The 16710-nt window shown below is 41.5% G+C and overlaps 2 protein-coding genes across 2 annotated transcripts in view; one reads left to right on the top strand and one right to left on the bottom strand.

Annotated features, from left to right (window-relative positions):
* Positions 1-3277, top strand: part of npas1 (neuronal PAS domain protein 1) — a 38793-nt gene extending 35516 nt beyond the window's left edge. Inside the window, exon 13 of the mRNA XM_038694124.1 lies at positions 20-3277. Within this exon, the coding sequence (XP_038550052.1) occupies positions 20-1104 (1085 nt within the window). The 3' untranslated portion in view covers positions 1105-3277. The remainder of the gene's footprint in view (positions 1-19) is intronic.
* Positions 3278-6717: 3440 nt separating this feature from the next.
* tmem160 (transmembrane protein 160) lies at positions 6718-10303 on the bottom strand. The gene is made up of 4 exons (XM_038693837.1): positions 9984-10303; positions 9717-9741; positions 8834-8926; positions 6718-8068 (listed from the first exon to the last, which is right to left on the bottom strand). The coding sequence occupies exons 1-4, from the start codon at positions 10200-10202 to the stop codon at positions 7737-7739; spliced, it is 669 nt and encodes a 222-aa protein (XP_038549765.1). The 5' UTR covers positions 10203-10303; the 3' UTR covers positions 6718-7736.
* Positions 10304-16710: the final 6407 nt, after the last annotated feature.

Here is a 16710-nt window from a genome sequence, read left to right as displayed (position 1 = left end):
AATATCCCTTTGTCTTCAGGCTCGCAACCAGTGAAGAGCTCAGTGGGGAAGAATGACCTAGACACTAAAGGCAGAGATAAATTCACGGCCGCGTCCATCCAAACAGAGGACAGGAGGAAGCGCCTGCTGAGGTCTGACCCTGAGGGTGCTCCTCCCGAAACCCGCCGCAGACTGGAGGAGCTCCGTCACGCAGAGGAGAGTGTATCAGCGTCCTCTGACCTGGCGAGCGAAAGCGAGGGGGAGGAGGAGGAAGAGACAGAGTGGGACCAAGGGGGGGACAGTGAGAGATTGAAACAGGAAGATGGGGGGGGGGGAGGTAAACAGAGTAGGGGGGGAGACACTCCGACTAGAAGTGAGAGGGGCGGAAGGGTGCACAACGGCCGGGCTGTGATCCAGCAGCTGAAGAGCGTAGTGACCCTGTCTCCCCTGCCTGGCAGCCCCAGCATCAAGACTGAACACGAAGCCCTGACCACCGGGGGGCGCTGGGGGTCACACACACAAACCTCCACCTCACACACACACACCACCCAGCCCCAACCCTCCCATGCACACACACCCTCCAGCAGCCTCAATGGCGACAGCCCCACCACCCCTATCCCCGACTCTTCTTCCAGCAGCGAGGCCCCCCCAAAGGGTCTGTTCACTCCCCCGTCCCCGGCTTTGTCCCCCGCCATGTCTGTGTCCTCCCCTCTGCCCCGGGATGAGAGGGCCGTGTCGGTCAGTCGGAGCAGTGGCGGTGCAGGTGGAGGTCCTGATTTTGAGCTGCTCCAGAGACTGGCTGCAGGCGGCGCAGCAGGGCGGGTCCTCTTCCACCCCCTCGCCCTGGGCCCGCAGGGCCCTCAGAGCCTCTACGCTCCCAGCACTATCCGCTACGCTCCACCTGAGCTACCCCCCTCCCACCACCACAGCGTGGGACACAGCGATGGCCTGCAGCTACGCTCAGACCACCACAAAGGACCCCCGCCAGCCTTCTTCCCCCACCTACAGCGGTTGGCCGGCTTGCCACCCTTCAGTGGTTTCTCCCCGTCTGACAGCCCTTTCTCCTCCGGCCTGCCCTTCTGTATGAATGGACTGAGGGGGGCTGCAGGCTCCGAGGAGGACTGAGACTCAGAGGGGAGGAGGTGAGAGGAGGAGATAAAAATGAAGGACGGAGCGGAGTGACAGACCAGAAAGAGAGACATTGAAAAGGGCAGGAGAGACAGAAGTGGCAGGACATTAAGCCTCTAAGGACGTTACTAATTGGACAATGAGTTGAATAACCGCAATCTAAAATATGTGACAAGTCGCTGCCACGGGGAATTATTGTGTCTGCCTGTTGTGGACAAGTGACAGTGACTCTTGGAGAAAACAGGACATAGAAACTTTTGACTGGTTGTCCCTCAAGACTTTCCATCTCTACAACAATAATGAACTCTGCTCTGTGTCTTTCTCTAGATGACTGTGTTGATTTCTGTGTCTCTTCCACTCAGAGAAGCCATATTGTATATAGAGACAAAACCATAAAGACCCTCAGCTCACGTCCTCCTCACTGTCACTCCAATTAACCCAATTAACCCTAAAGCCAGTAGACAGAGATGGACACTTGTCTGTAGGAATGAAAGTGACTTTGGAATATACATTTTTATTATTGCAGTATTATAAAAACGTCTCTTACACGGAGATCCAGGTGAGAATTTGATTATTATTATTATATAAGGTTTCCCTTAAAATAGAAGCAGACAGCCCTCTGGTGTTTTTGTATTGAGATTCAAAATAATAATAGTAAAACAAATCAAAGTATTCATCAGTCAGCCGTACTTAAAGCACACTGTTGGGGCAAAAATATGAATAATGTAGTCCCGTACATTCCATTATATATAAGGGAAGAAAATGCAATGCAGACAGGACGCTAAATCTGTTTTTGATTATAGAAAGGTAATTTGTTTAACTGAGAATGATAGTATATTCTGTATGATGCTGCGGTTGTTTGTGTATGAAAGGTTTTTTTGATTGGTTTAAGATTTTTTTTATCCCATCTAAAACAGATGGACGGATGGTGTGAAAAATGTGTCTAAACATACTAAATAGCATTGTTTTATTGGATGTACAATATCATCCAAAAATACTTTTTTTATTATTCTCTAAAAAGATATTTCTGAAAATTATTTAGGAGTGGAAATGGTGCTGGAAAGAAGTGTTGTCATTTAAACCTCTGTTTTTCTGAGCACTTACTGAAATTTGTTCTGGTGTGAACTCAAAGCACTTCATCACTTAACACTCACTGTGTGAACCTGTTAAAACAGAAAACAATGGAATGAAGGTCACTAATATATCATATCAGCCTGATCACAGTGTGGTAGAGGGGATAAATGGTCATTTAAAAAGGCAGATAAATAAACAGACCACATGTGGTCATTAAAAGGCGACCATTGGAGGTCAATAAAAATAACCAGAATTAATCTGATATTGGTTTCAGTTCAATTTAGTCAACTGAAAATAAAGTTTTAAATTAAAAAGTGGAAATATAAAACACTTTAAATTTCTGTTTCATGCTGATTGGTTGGGATTCCTCTCAGGACTGAAAGAAAAAAACACTTTTTGTATGAAAAAATAAAATGAAATTCGTGCTCAGAATATTTCAAACAATTTGGTGGTCATCTAAAAGACACTCAGACTATTGAGAATCTTTATTCCACAGTGTAACGGAACATTTGAAAATGTGACCGTTTTTGACAAATTGTTGCTGTCAATTCAACCGCATTATTACATTTTATTTAAACAATAATGACCAGTGATTCTCAGACATAAACTCAGAAATAAACATCAGATAAAGCACTTATAGTCCTTTGATCTATCATGTGATTAAAGTCTTCATAATGATGCCATGATGCCAGACACTGTATGTACATTGTTTTTGTTTTCCTGGTCGACTGTCTGATCTGAGGGCTCAGTTTCTCTGATGTTCTGATGTCTGAAAGAAAAATGTGGTTGGGGTGGGGGGTCTAATTGTTCAGATCACTGTAGCTGTCACATACAAATATGTGTGAGCACACATATTCTCGGTGGTATAATGTGTGCGTGCGATTGTGTGCGTGCGCGCTCTCTTGTACAAGTGTGTATGTTTTTTTGTTTTTTTTGGTTGGTTGAATTAAATAGCTAACCCCTTGCCCATCACTGTGAAGCTAACGTTATCCTCCCATCTTTGTGAATACTCCACCTACTCATCAAATAAAATGAACAAATGTAAAAAGAAACAGTGATACAGATGACGATAACAATAAAATATTCCAGTAGAGGAGCACAACTCAAGGCTTTGTTGTTTCTTTCTTGCTTCTGTGCAGCACATACATTCAACAATTAAGATATATGAAGTGGCATGATTGAATGTACATTTTACATAGTTCACTAAGGTTTCATATGTGATTCAAACATCATTTGGAAACACATTTTAAGTTAAACTAGTTTGTTCTACACCAGGGCTTTTCAAAGTGTGAGGTGGGCCTCCCTAGGGGGGCTCCAAACAGTTTCAGGGGAAGTGCATTAGTTATCAAAATGAGGTCACGTAGAATAGCCTACGTGTGAGAGTTCAGAGATACAGTAGTTTTTGGGAACTCTTTTCCCCCCATCAGAGTCAGAAACAAACTTTGGTGTAGTCAGAAGTCATGTCAAACAGCAATATTAGGCTATTTTGAGTGTCTATAGGATCAAATAATATAATCATGATCCCATAGGCATCCAGGAATTGAGCAAAACATACCAAGTAAACTAAATATGTGGAGGGAGGGGGGGCGCCATTTCCCAAGCTTTGTCTAAGGAGAGGCCCACAGTCTCAGACTTTGAAAACCCGTGTTCTACACTACATTTGCATGCATTCAATTTGTTGGTATTCATATCAGCTACTAACATGCACCTCCTTCACAAAACATCAATATTTCAGGCATCTAACAGACATGTATGTATAGCCTTTCAGTCAGTGGTAGAATAAATATAAAAGATCTGTGTCACTGCCAGTAGTTTTGTGTCATCAACAAAGCTGGTGGGCGATCTTGCCTATCCCAGGAGAAGACAAAACACAATAATATTGATCCCTAATAAAAAGTCAATTGGGGAGCAGGTGAGCACAACCCCAGCATGAAGCAGGATTTTTCTCGAGTCTGTTGTATTCAGCAAAGACTGTGCCATAAATACGTCTGAAATGAACACATAGAATAGCACATAGACTATATGGAGTGTCTCACTTATGAGATACTATACACACCCTGTGTGTGTGTGTCTGTGTGTATGTGTGTCTGTGTGTGTGTATGTGTGCATCTCCATGAATTTGCGAGTGTGTGTGTTGTTTGAAGCAGCCCCAGGGAGGGGCTCTGACATTGAAGACGGGTTAAATCCTGTTTTACATTCAAGTGGCAGGCCCTAGTTCATTAGAGTGAGGATCATTCCTCCTCAAGACCAAAGGAAGCGCATACTAAACAAGAGCAGTTGTTGGGGAGAAAATGCCATTGTACGTGCAAAACCGTTTGTACTATATAAGTGTGTGTGCGCGCGGTGACATGCTGTGAGTGATGCTGCACAATTACCTCCGGTTTCATCTTTATATCTTCTTTTTTGTGGAGCACAGTCTTTATACGGCGAAGTAAAGGTGTACTCATACAGTAGAAATCATTGAGCTCTATTTGTGTGCGTGTGTGTGTGTGTGTGTGCACAAGTCATGGCAGCTCTCCTGACTGTCTTCTACACAGCCTGTCATTGAGTCACCCATATGCCCTCTCTGTCACTGACTTTGATGGCTTATCTTACCCCCTGAATTGGAGTCGCGCTCCCGGGGGAAATACCTTAGCACATGTAAATGAATTTTAAAGAGTAAAAATATGGGTAGGAATAATAGAGTGAGGGATGGAGGGAGACATCCACACAGCCTCCACCTGACATGGGCTTACTACACCTCCATAACTCTCTCTTTCCTCCACCCTTCCTCTCCTACCTATACTATTTTCATCTCTATCATTGTTTCCCAACAAGCTCCCCTTTCTCCTCTCAGCCAGAAGAAGGCCACTGCATGCTTAATGCATTTCTTAAGGCAGATCCTTTGATCCATAGGCGTGGCATTTAACACCTGAGAGCAGATGAGCAATCTGCTCTCAAAATAAGCAGAGGTTATGGCTCTTACTTTCAGGGCTGAGAGTGTAGATGTGCAGCTCAGGTTTGGAGATGTATGAGGCCAGCCCTGGACTTGGAGCTGCGCCTGGTGCTGTGGTTTCTGTAGCCGCTCGGGGTCTGGGGTGGATGGTGTTTGTCAGTGAGGGCGCGTCTCCTGCCTCTGGGCGCCCTGCCCTTTAGACGCGCCAGGCCTCAGGAGCCTCCTGCATGCCAAACAGACCTGAGCAGTCAGATGCATCCGCGGAGGAGAAGGGGGGAGGGGAGAAGAAGCGAACGTGAGGAGGAGTCCAGAAAGGAAAGACTGGAGGGCGAAAGGGGAGAAGAGGATCTGAGGGAGAGAGTCGAGGAGGGAGGAGAGGGGATCGAGGGGAGGCGGTGGGGTCCTGGTCACACTGCAGCAGCCATCTAGACACACCCTGCATGTGAAACACAACTGCGCTGAAACTCCCTGGGAGGAGAGGAGAGTGTGAGTGTGAGCGTGAGCGAAGGAGGAGGAGAGGAAGAGAGGGTGACTCTGAGGTGAGTCTCGACAGCAACGCTGTGTGTCGATGGCTGGGAGATATCACAGACCTTCGCCCTAAACCAGTCACTGATAGTTATCACAGACAAAGCCCCCCCCATCTCCAACACTCCCACACACACTCAACCACATGTTGCTCAGTTCAGCGCATATATTCATGCATGCTCACAGATGAGTGGCTCATTATAAAAATTATGCGTGTATGGAGAGTTTGTGTATCTTTTGATTCCTACTGTAGGGAGAGTTACTGACTCGGACAGCACTTGCACATTAAAGTGGGTCTTGTTTGCATAATCCCAAAAATACGACAACTTCTTATGAAGCACTGGGTTACATGTAGAGAGCGCTTTATTTGTGCTGATTATTGGCTGTGATTGAATGTGTGTAGTTAGGTATGAATTCTGTGCGAGCGCTTTCAAATCTGCTTTACGCCCCTGCATCCCCACCAGGGTCCCACCTAATACTGAGGACACTGACGTCATGTCCTTTGTACTTTAGAGAAATTTATCGGTTTTATCAAACTTATGGGAGTTGACATTCCTTAATTTAAAATGTATATGTGGTGAGTGCATTATAGGCTAATTCCACTAGTTTTAGACTCAATATGGACTACCTTTGGACAACCTTCTCTTGGTGTGTCAGAGAGGGGTACAAGGGTGTTGGTGGGTGTGGATATATTAACCAGTTAAAGGGCCATATTTAGGGCCTGTTGGCTTTAGTGGTAGAAATTCCTTGACAAATTTGGATTTGATCTAACTACCAAAAAAACAATAATAGTCTATTGAAGTGTCCCTTTAAAATGTTTATATATATATATATATATATATATATATATATATATATATATATATACACACATATATATATATATACACATATATATATACACATATATATACACACACACACACACACACACACACACACACACTTAATTTGGTCAAGCAGTCCTGTTTCTTTGTCTTTCTTATAACCCTGGTGACCGTTTGCAGGTGTCATGAATTGTGAGGACCACTGGTCCATTCAAATGTGAAAGTAAAAAATAAAAGCACACACTGAGGTTCGGACATAGATCGGTTTATTGCTGTATGTACAGTAAGGTGCATTAAAAGTGGTGCACCCACAAACAAAAGTAAACAGTAGTGAACCCACCTTGCCACACACTCAATATCAACTTCCTCCATCCTACTAACTATTCTTTACATCCGTTAAGAGAGCAATTCTAGTGATTACCAGATGGTTTGAAATTCACTCAAAAGGTAAAACATGGTATGGTTATGGTTACATTTAAGGAGGTACTGTACATGTACATCAACAATACCGCGTATTATATATAACTCCAGAAAAAGCTGTGAAAATTACCGTTTCCAAAAGTCTAGACTTAATGACACACAAAAACCGAAAAAAAATGCTATTGTCCTTACAAAACAAAATTTAAAAAAAAATCTTCAGGGAAGGTAAAGTTCTGTAAAAATATATTCTAAGCCCTCGTTGATTTGTAATTAAAAAAACATGCACATAATATGTTCGTTCTTTCTAGACCTTGCAGCATATCATAACCAGCTTCTTCTATTTCAAGACTTTAATGAAAACTTCAAGTAGTCAATCACAGTTAATCCTGTTGAACAAGATGAGAAGACGACAACAGTTGATTGAGGAAAGCCAGTGGAATGGCCCAAAGATTTAACTGCTTACAGTTTCGTGAAAAGTGAAATGGCTGATGTTCTCTGTGAGACTCTGCAGTGTGCGTGTGTTTGTGAGGATGTAAATAATAATTTAAATTAAAAAATATCAATACAATTTTCAGACAGATTGATAATGTTAGTGAAGCAGCTTTGATATGAAATCTTACAAAAAAGTCACATTCATTCACCAGAAGTGAATGTAATCAAACTACCAAAAGTTCAGCATTTTGTGACCAGTTCTCCAAAAGGTCTAAAAGTCTTTCTTCACTGTCACAATAATTTGAACATCAATCATACACACACACACACACACACACACACACACACACACACACACACACACACCCTGAATCAACGCAGCACTCACACCCTTTTCCACTCCCCATCCAAGACGTCTACTTGTTCGGCCCCTTGCTGTCATTGTCCTCACTGTCATGATGTCTGTTGTCATGGGAACCACGGTAACCCCGGTGTTCGCGCCTCTCACGGCAATCTCGGCACTCTTCCTCGTCCTCCCCCTCCTCGTCCTCGTGGATGATCTCCACCTCCAGGCGGCCGATGTAGAGGGATACCGCGCCGAGCCAGAAGAGGGCGATGCTGCCCACCACGGCGCTTTGCAGCAACAGGGCAGGCACAGAGAGCATCATCATCCTCCGCAAGGCGAAAAGGCTGCCGACGTACGAGGCACCGCCAAACGACACACACACACCTCCCAGGATAAAGAAGGCTGAGGAGAAACAGATTGACATGGTGTTATTGTAGGGCAAATTCAAATAAATCTGGGACAGTCGGGAGGTTGGGTCTATTTTAGTGAAAGTAAAAGATAAAACAGAATATTCCCTAGTCTACAAAATGATTTAGGTAGAATAAAAGTACATGAGTCCTCATCTCTACGTGTGTGTCTATGATTGATCTTCAAGAGACTGATTGATCTTCTGGCATAAATAATTTAAACCTCATGACTTAATTTAGCACCATTGCTGGTAAGTTTTGTTTTCATGGTTTAAAAACTCAATGGCAGAGTATTTAATGATTTAATGAAGGTCTTGCTTAATACAAATTTAACACTCAAAACTGGCATTTCAAGTAAACATGACATCGGTTACAACTGCTGTAGATATCAAGAGTCTCGGCTCATTATTAACTCACGATGATTTTAGTCAATTGCAGAAATCCTTGTGAAATTATTTATCTTGAAACAGAATCAAAAAGTAAAATCTACTGCAAGGTTCTCTAAGACAGTAATTAATTTTAGGACAAAAAGAGCTGGGGTATATTGACGCATTTAGATGCTACAGTTTTAAAAACAATTCTAGTTATTTCATCATCATTGATTTTCAAAAGCATTCACAGCCTTATTTTTTTCTTAAATCTACAAGTTTTAAGGAATTTTGGACTATAGCAACCTTTTGTTACTTTAATCTCAAGCCACTGATTGATTGCACTACTATAGAGTTTAGGCGTGTGCTGATTTTAGTGTTGGAGCCTGTACCGTATCCTGCTTCTCGTCCCACTTCACTCTGGACAAATGCAATGACTCCGATCCCAGTCGCAAGCAGGCCATTCCTGAACCACGACAGGAATCCTGCAAACCAGTCAGTCAGAAATAAACGTTACAAACTGATCAAAAATCTGTGCAGACAGCCAGAAGAAATCACACTGTTTACATACATTCATATGAAAATATAAATACTGTCCTTACAGCTTTTATGTTCAAGCAAATTCACAAAAAAAAGTTAATCAATAAGCATACCAAGATCAGAGGCCGTGTACCAATTTTACATACTATTTGTACGCAGGTTTGGAGTAAATGTAATCACACTAGAAAAGTAATAAAATTAAGTATGTTCAAAGATGTTATTACATTGTGATGTTAAGATGTTATTATTATTATACTACTAAAACACTTTTTTAAAGCAATGTGGATGATGTACACTATTGTTCCGCAATGAGGACATGGAGGAGCTCCTTACAGCTGCAAAACAATAAAACAAATTGCATCTTTGTTGATAGATACAGAAAGGTGGGATAGATCTATTTTGGTGTTTGGTTTTATTGTACTTCTATTGCACCTATTGTCAATTAATAACTATTGTGTTATTGTTATGTTTTAAAATACTAAATGTTTAACTCAATATTGAAACCTACTTAAGTCTTTCAAGAAATGTACAATGTCTGGCTGCACCCAAATAAAGATGTCGCACCAAGCATTACCACCAAAAGATGGAGCACCTGTCCTGTGTCCAGAAAGGCAACATACAGTACTTTAAAGTTTCATCACATCAGTATGAGTAGACGTTTTCATGTAAGCCTAGGAGGTTCGGGGTTTAAAACAAAAGTTAAATTTCAAGCATGAATTTATTTATTTAGGTTACCTGTCTCGTGTGACTTTCTCAGCATCTGCAAAAAGTAGAACACTATTAGGAATATCAACCTCTAATTTAATCGGTTTCGTATGTTTTCTTATAAAAACGTTGTGGATTTAACGTTACTGTGGTCAGTTCTGTAGTTGTAGATCTCAAGATGGAATGAGAAACGAAAGCAAAGGTAGCTGGGGCATTTCACAGTTACCTTTAATTAAATAAGCTCACTCCTTGATCTGAATATAACGTTACAGCATTTTCCTCCAGGACCGAACCTACCAAAGCGTCCGCCTTGTCGAGGTCTGAGAATTGGTAGTGCTGCTCCGGCCCCCGGCTCTTCGCCCAAGGCCCCTTCTCCGCGAGCCGCAGCCGGGACGAGCCGTGCAGCCTCCTCAGCGACGCTCCGGCGCATGGAGGCCGGACAAGCTTCACTGTCCGGGCGAAGTGGGACACGGCCGGCGGCAATTGCCTTCTCATGAACAAACTCAGGAAAGCCATCACATCACGAGTCCCAGCCAAAGCTAGCTAAAAATACGAGCTACAAGCAAAAGCACAACACGACCTCGGCATGCCCTGTGAACTTGCACGTGACCAACGACAACCCGGAAGAGTTTCCCAGCATGATGCGTGAGGAAAGGTAAGCAGAATTAATACAGCGCCATCATGGGACTCACGAGAAATGAACATTATAACATACATTATAAAATAGTGTAGTTGAGATTATATTAAACCAAAACTTATTTTTCATTTTAATTTTTTGTATTGTGCGTTTGCTTATATCGACATTTCTCCTCTAAATAAAGTAAAATGAAAATGCAAATTAATATTTACGCCACACGAGGGCGCCAAGATACAACGCTATAGCTCATGACGTGGTTACATTTATTTATTTTATTGCAATTTCCAAACAGTACAAACACAAGGGAATACAAAACTTTTAACTAAAAATATATGTATAATAATATTTAGAGAAAGCGCAGGCAAAAGAGGGATTGGCAAGGTTTAAAAAAAAAAACAATCAAACATACAGTCTGATTACATCTTAATAGGATGTAGTCATAGAGTGGACACTTTCAAAAAAACAGGTTTCTTTTGCACATCTTTCTTAGAGACTTCAGACTTTTTAATCAAATTTGAAAAATCATGAGAGGACAGAGAGATTGAGCGACCTGGATTATTTCAGTTGCAACAATGGGTATGGCACAAATAAAATTAGTTAAATTAAATGCGCTTTGTTCATTTCTACCAGAGTCAGATAATAAAAAACATAATTTTAATCACAAAATTTTGGAAAGTCATCGAGCTTCAGCAATATCCAGCTGTGGATGTAAAATCAGATTCTTGTTATTGGAGCATGAAAAAAGCAGAATGGTTTTGACAGAATATATCTATCATGAGTTTCGGCAAGTTAAATAATAAAGTTAGATAGAAAAGAACACACTTTATCAACTCAAATCATGTAAAATAATTGCTAATGCTAATTCTTTGTAACGCTTTGTGCATACCCAGTGAACCTGTGTGAATGTGTGTATGTGTGTGTGTGTGTGTGTGTGTGTGTGTGTGTTTGTGCGGGAGAGATCTGTATCCTCAGTGAGGATGAGTGGACGGCCTCTTCCTGAAGGTCTTTTGTCTTTTTGGCCTGCTGGGACCCAGAAAGACCACGCCTGTCATACCTGATTGTTTAGTGTGAGGAGCATAGAGAGTTGCACATGGGTCTCAGATGGGAGTATTTGTGTGTGTGTTGACAGTGAGGTCTTTTACAGACAGCCAAATCTTTGATGTGATGCGCAGCTGACCCTCAGGTCGCTCTCACGCTACTGTCCCCAACACAATGGGGGATGTTTGTATACACACATGCACATATGCTTGCGCTTACACATACAGATAACAGTAATCCAGTTTATAACAGGCTGATTATTTTTCAGTGATATCTTCCGTATGCAACAGCAGTATATTTCTGAAAAGGAGTCTTCACGGTCAATGATGCACACTCATATGCTTGTATTTATATCTTTATAATAGGAATTATTCCACCAATTATTGTATGTATTATACATACAGTATATATACAAATATATGAACAACATTTATATAATTTTTATCCTTTATTTAGTGATCACATTCGTACAGTTACACATTCACAACTGGAAACTACTTAGTACAACCACAGTCTGATCTACTGGCTCCTCTGGAGCGGTTCGGGCTAGGGGCCAAGCACTATCTGTTTTTTTCCCCCACCCGGATTTATCCTGCTGGTCCAGGGAACCAATGACCTCCCAGTCACAAGCTCGCTTCCCTTATGTTTAGGCCACCCAAGAAGAAGAGAGGACTAGATGAATAATAAAAATACAGTATTTCCATGGAATGCAAAATGTATGCAGAGCACCTCCACTTATCCAAATTCATTATCATTAATTACATAATATGTTGACATATATCAACAAATAAGTGTTGGTTATTTTTTTCTCCAAATGCTGATACATGTGAGGTTAAACTAATTATTTATCAGATTTATCAAGCTTTTCACTGATTAGGGTTTCTTGTCATTCTCTGCAAGGATCTTCCACCTTTTTAAAAATGACATGTATGCCTATAACTTCAAAAAGGAAATGCCTTTGTCCTTTCTGAATGTGCATCAGTAAAATAACCAATGATCTCTGATTTGTGTGCTTTTTAAAAAATATGTCCAATGTATTTTTTTTAATCATATTGTGGTGATAAGATGTGTAACACACATTTACACACACTCACGTTCCCTGGATGTGGTCCGGGCTGCTTCCCAGGAAGTATATTTCCTGATAAAGTAAAGGCCTCTGTGGGTGTGTGTGTAAGTGCCTGTGTCTGTAAAGGAAGGTGGAGACTGCTTAGTGTGAGCATTGGCCAGTGTAGATCCAACCTGTGTCCTAAACAGCCTTTCATGGGTGAGATGGGATGAAGAGAATAGCGATAAGGATGGATGTGAAGAGGAACAGGCTCCTGGTGAGCTCAGTGCTGGGCGCTGGAAGTGATGTACTGGAGGTGAATGGGGTCGAGGGGGGTCATGACGATTTGCAATGAAATGACGGCTGACATTAGAGGAGAGCCGATTTAAAGTTTGACAGCAACAACATAATTGGCTGATGGAGAAGGTGGCTGAATCCGGTTTACTTAAAGAGTCAACGTCTAATGAAGAAATGATGCTGATTAAGAAAAAAGTTGGACAAGAGACTAAGAGAAATGTGAATGAGCGGCATAAGAAGAGTCTTGATTGAATTTAAGCTTCATTTCTACAAATAGGACCTGAAATAACTACAGCAGGTACTAACTAAAGCACAGTAATGCACAATGTAATGTACATACAAACAGATGTTGGAAATACATCTTAAAAAGGTTACAAACATTATAGGTTTCACATTCTAAATCAGTGTCCCTTGGGGTTATACCGACTCTAATGATGACTATTTTTTTTACCACTCTCTCATGGATTAACTGTATTTCATGGTTGCTAATAAAGTGCAGAATGGACAAAACGGTTTAGGCCTTTTAACTGCAGACAGAAAAATTCCCCTATATCTCTGTGAGCTATTTTAAGTAAGGCTAGTGGCACAGTTGATCCTTAAATTCCCCTGCCATACCACTTCACTAACCCGTGTCACTCTCTATCCTCGCTCACTCACTTTCTTCTCCCTCTGCTGTCATTTCCTTGGTTTTGCTCAAGAAACCCTCTTCCTGCTGCCTTTCTCTCTGCGCACTGTGCATTTTTCAGGATCTGTCTTCCAGCCTCCTTTTACCCAAATCCCTCTCTCTCGCTCTCTCTCAGTCACATCCCGCTCTCCCCACTTTTCTTAACAAACAAGCTGACCACTATACCTGCTGATAGTGCTGCTGCCTGTTTTAAAAGTGGTCATCTTACAGGCATGATATTTGTCAAGCAGCAGCATGCATCATTCTTAATCTTGCTAGCACAAACTTCCATAGCCTACACGTAATGGTCTACTTATAGAACATAACTAAAATGTGCAGGCTTGAATCAAACACAAGCCGAAACAGAGAAGCAGTATTTCAAGAGCAGCAGAACCACACCTCAATCATGCCACTCCTGGCATTTCCATAAATACCCCCCTAATCCATCTCCTCTTCTCTTTCCCATATCCCCCCTTGTTTCCTCATCTTCTACTTCTCCGTGGGGTCACAAGGGGGTCCGTTGTGCCCAGGTGCTACGGCAGGTTTCCCACCAGAGCTTCCCCAGAACACAATAGCAAAGCAAAGCTGTGCAGCAAGTTCAAGCATTGCACACAATCATTTTGTTTCAATAAATCAATCAAATTATATGTTGATAGTGTGGTCTTTGCTAGGGAATTTTACAATAACCGTTTCATGAACAAAGGAACTTTTACACCAGAATTGTTGAATGCTTTTAAGGTGTATCAGCCTTTAAAAAAAAAACAGACAGCATAGCTAAAGACAAAGTAAGCAAGTGTGCTTAAAGGCCTCAACTGTCTGTTAACACTTTGTTATCCTCTCTGCTTGATTCCTGTGGTGCCAACACAACAGAGGAATGAGAGAGGGAGACAAATAGAGGAGAGCAGGAGGAGGAGGAGATGTGTATACGTGCAGAGCTGCACTAGTCTGTGTTACATAGTCTGGGGGATTCCAGCCAGCTGCGTTGGGAGCACTGACCTTGGCAAAGAGTACACTGTTTTTCAGTCTCTGGGACAAACAAGTGTCAACTGGTCAACAGACAAATGATTTACTGGCATTAATTAAAGGAGAAATCTTAATTCTTAACAAGTCAGGAAACTAAATGAATACAAGAACACACATTTAAAACAAACTAAAAACCTTTTTTGAACATACAGGCCAACTGTTATTTATGTAGCCTATTATGTTTTATTACGTAAACTGTGTATTGTAAGTTATTTTGAGGGAAAATACCATAATATACCAACACTACAGGATACAGGATGGGAAGCTGTCGGGGTTATTTCATGTTGCGAGTGTGTGTTTCCAAGCTTGTTTTTTCCTTTAATTATGGCACAGCTTTCCTGGTACATAAGAGCCCTGATTTATTTTGAGGCAACTTGTTTTCTCTGATCATAACTCTTACGTGGATGACATTGTTGGAGCCTACATCTTGGGCTAATGATTTGCATGTGTATGCCTGTATGTGTGTGTTATATCACCACATGTCTGCTGTAATCAAGTCAATGTTAAGTTCTATGCCAGACATTTAATATTTTGTAGGCTATTCAAACACTACCTATAGGGCAGTGCTTGGTGCAGATTCTCCACTACAACCAAAGCCAAACAATGAATCATCATTCTTACAGTAACATCTAACTGCTCTGGCAGTGGCAAAACCTGGCGGGATTATGTTATTTCCTGTCAACTGTACTCACTATGTAGGCTGTGTGACTTGAAAATACACTCATTCTGGCAAACATTGGTGGTAAGAGTTTCCGTTGCCACTTTAAGCACACTCCTTAATTAGGGTCAACCTTTGGCCAACTGTTTCCAGAGGAAAAGCTGCCCCATAGTCACACAAAACCTCCTGCTCACGCTGCTTTTCCAAGTCAACGGCAATAAAAATGTGTCACACCTTCATATCAGCAACAATAAAACCCACAGTACAGTCTGCACATCCTTGATGTGCTGGTCTTAGATGAACTCCTTTACCAATGAAGGGCAATAAAACAAGCTTTGATCTACATTATTATGGTTACCTGTTGTAGTCATGTGGAAGATGTGCTGTGATGACTAAACACACAGATGAAACATTTCTCAAACAACTTCCCTATTCTCTGAACAATGTGGTATTCTTCATGTTGGTGCAAAATATAGTTGTTCCTATTTGTTGCGCCCAAACCACAAACCCAATTAAATAGACAAATGTTATACAGAGTGACAGCTTTTCCATGCCTGATGAATCATTGTTAGTTTCCTGTGGGATTTCTTCACCAATTTAGAGTTTTACTTAGAAGGGATCAAAAGTCTCATTCACATGTCATGAAGAATTTACGGTGTGCATAAACGTTGACATTTATTCCATTACTCAAAATGTTACATTTCAACAAATTTTCACTGGCTGATAATAATTTATTATGTTCTGCTATAGTGTCTACAGCTGTAAATTCAGCCTTGTATGGAATTTCTCTTGCTGTTATATCATTTAGTTATGACCAGGACCTTTACCAATTATCTTTTCACCTACACATATGCAGCCCTCAATGGTAGGCTACAATTAAACCTACAATTATATTTTGATCTCAAACTACAAAGTGTTCACTTGAGTTGAATGACTCTGCTGTCAGACACAGTCTATCCAAAGCCTGATTTGCATTAGAAACATGCATGTTAGAAAGAGTGTGAGACTGCTGAGTGCTCAATTTTGGGAAATACACTTACTTGCTTTCTTGCTGAGATTTAAATGAGACGATTGACTCCACTCTCATGTCTGTGCAGTAAACATGAAGCTAAAGCCAGCAGCCGGTTAGCTTAGTTTAGCACAAAGACTGGAAACGGGGGGAACATCTAGCCTGGTTCTGTCCAAAGATAACAAATTCTGCCTACCAGCACATCTAAAGCTAATTAATTAGCTTAGTTTTATCTCATGTAATCAATTTGTGTTTGAGTGTACCTGATAGTAACTCGCTGTGTTTTTACACACAGAAGAATGTGCATGCATGTAATGCACATTGTCATGCAGGTATATCTCTTGTATGTATTTGTTTTCTAAAAGTAAGCTGTAAATGCCTGTGGATGCGATGTTTATAGTCTGTTATGTGCTCTGAAGCCTGATTGTATAATCACTATGCAATATGCATTTTGGTTAACGTGCCATTGCATGTGCATTTGCATAGGCAGCATACTTGTATGCATACCTAATGATGTGTGGCCCCCAGCAATTTAAATGGCTGCTCTCTAGGTCCATGTATAGGCTGAGACAGGCTGCACTGGAAGCAAGCACTGTTACACTCTGTCCCTAATCCCTCAGGGTGAAGCGCTAATCCAGCATCCTAAACCCAGC

This window comes from Micropterus salmoides, unplaced genomic scaffold, assembly GCF_014851395.1.
Source record: "Micropterus salmoides isolate LMB-PRFRI ecotype aquatic unplaced genomic scaffold, ASM1485139v1 Ms_hic_scaffold_3, whole genome shotgun sequence".
NCBI lineage: Eukaryota > Metazoa > Chordata > Actinopteri > Centrarchiformes > Centrarchidae > Micropterus > Micropterus salmoides.
Note: the sequence above shows the minus strand (reverse complement) of the source record. Positions and strands in the feature narration are given on the sequence as shown.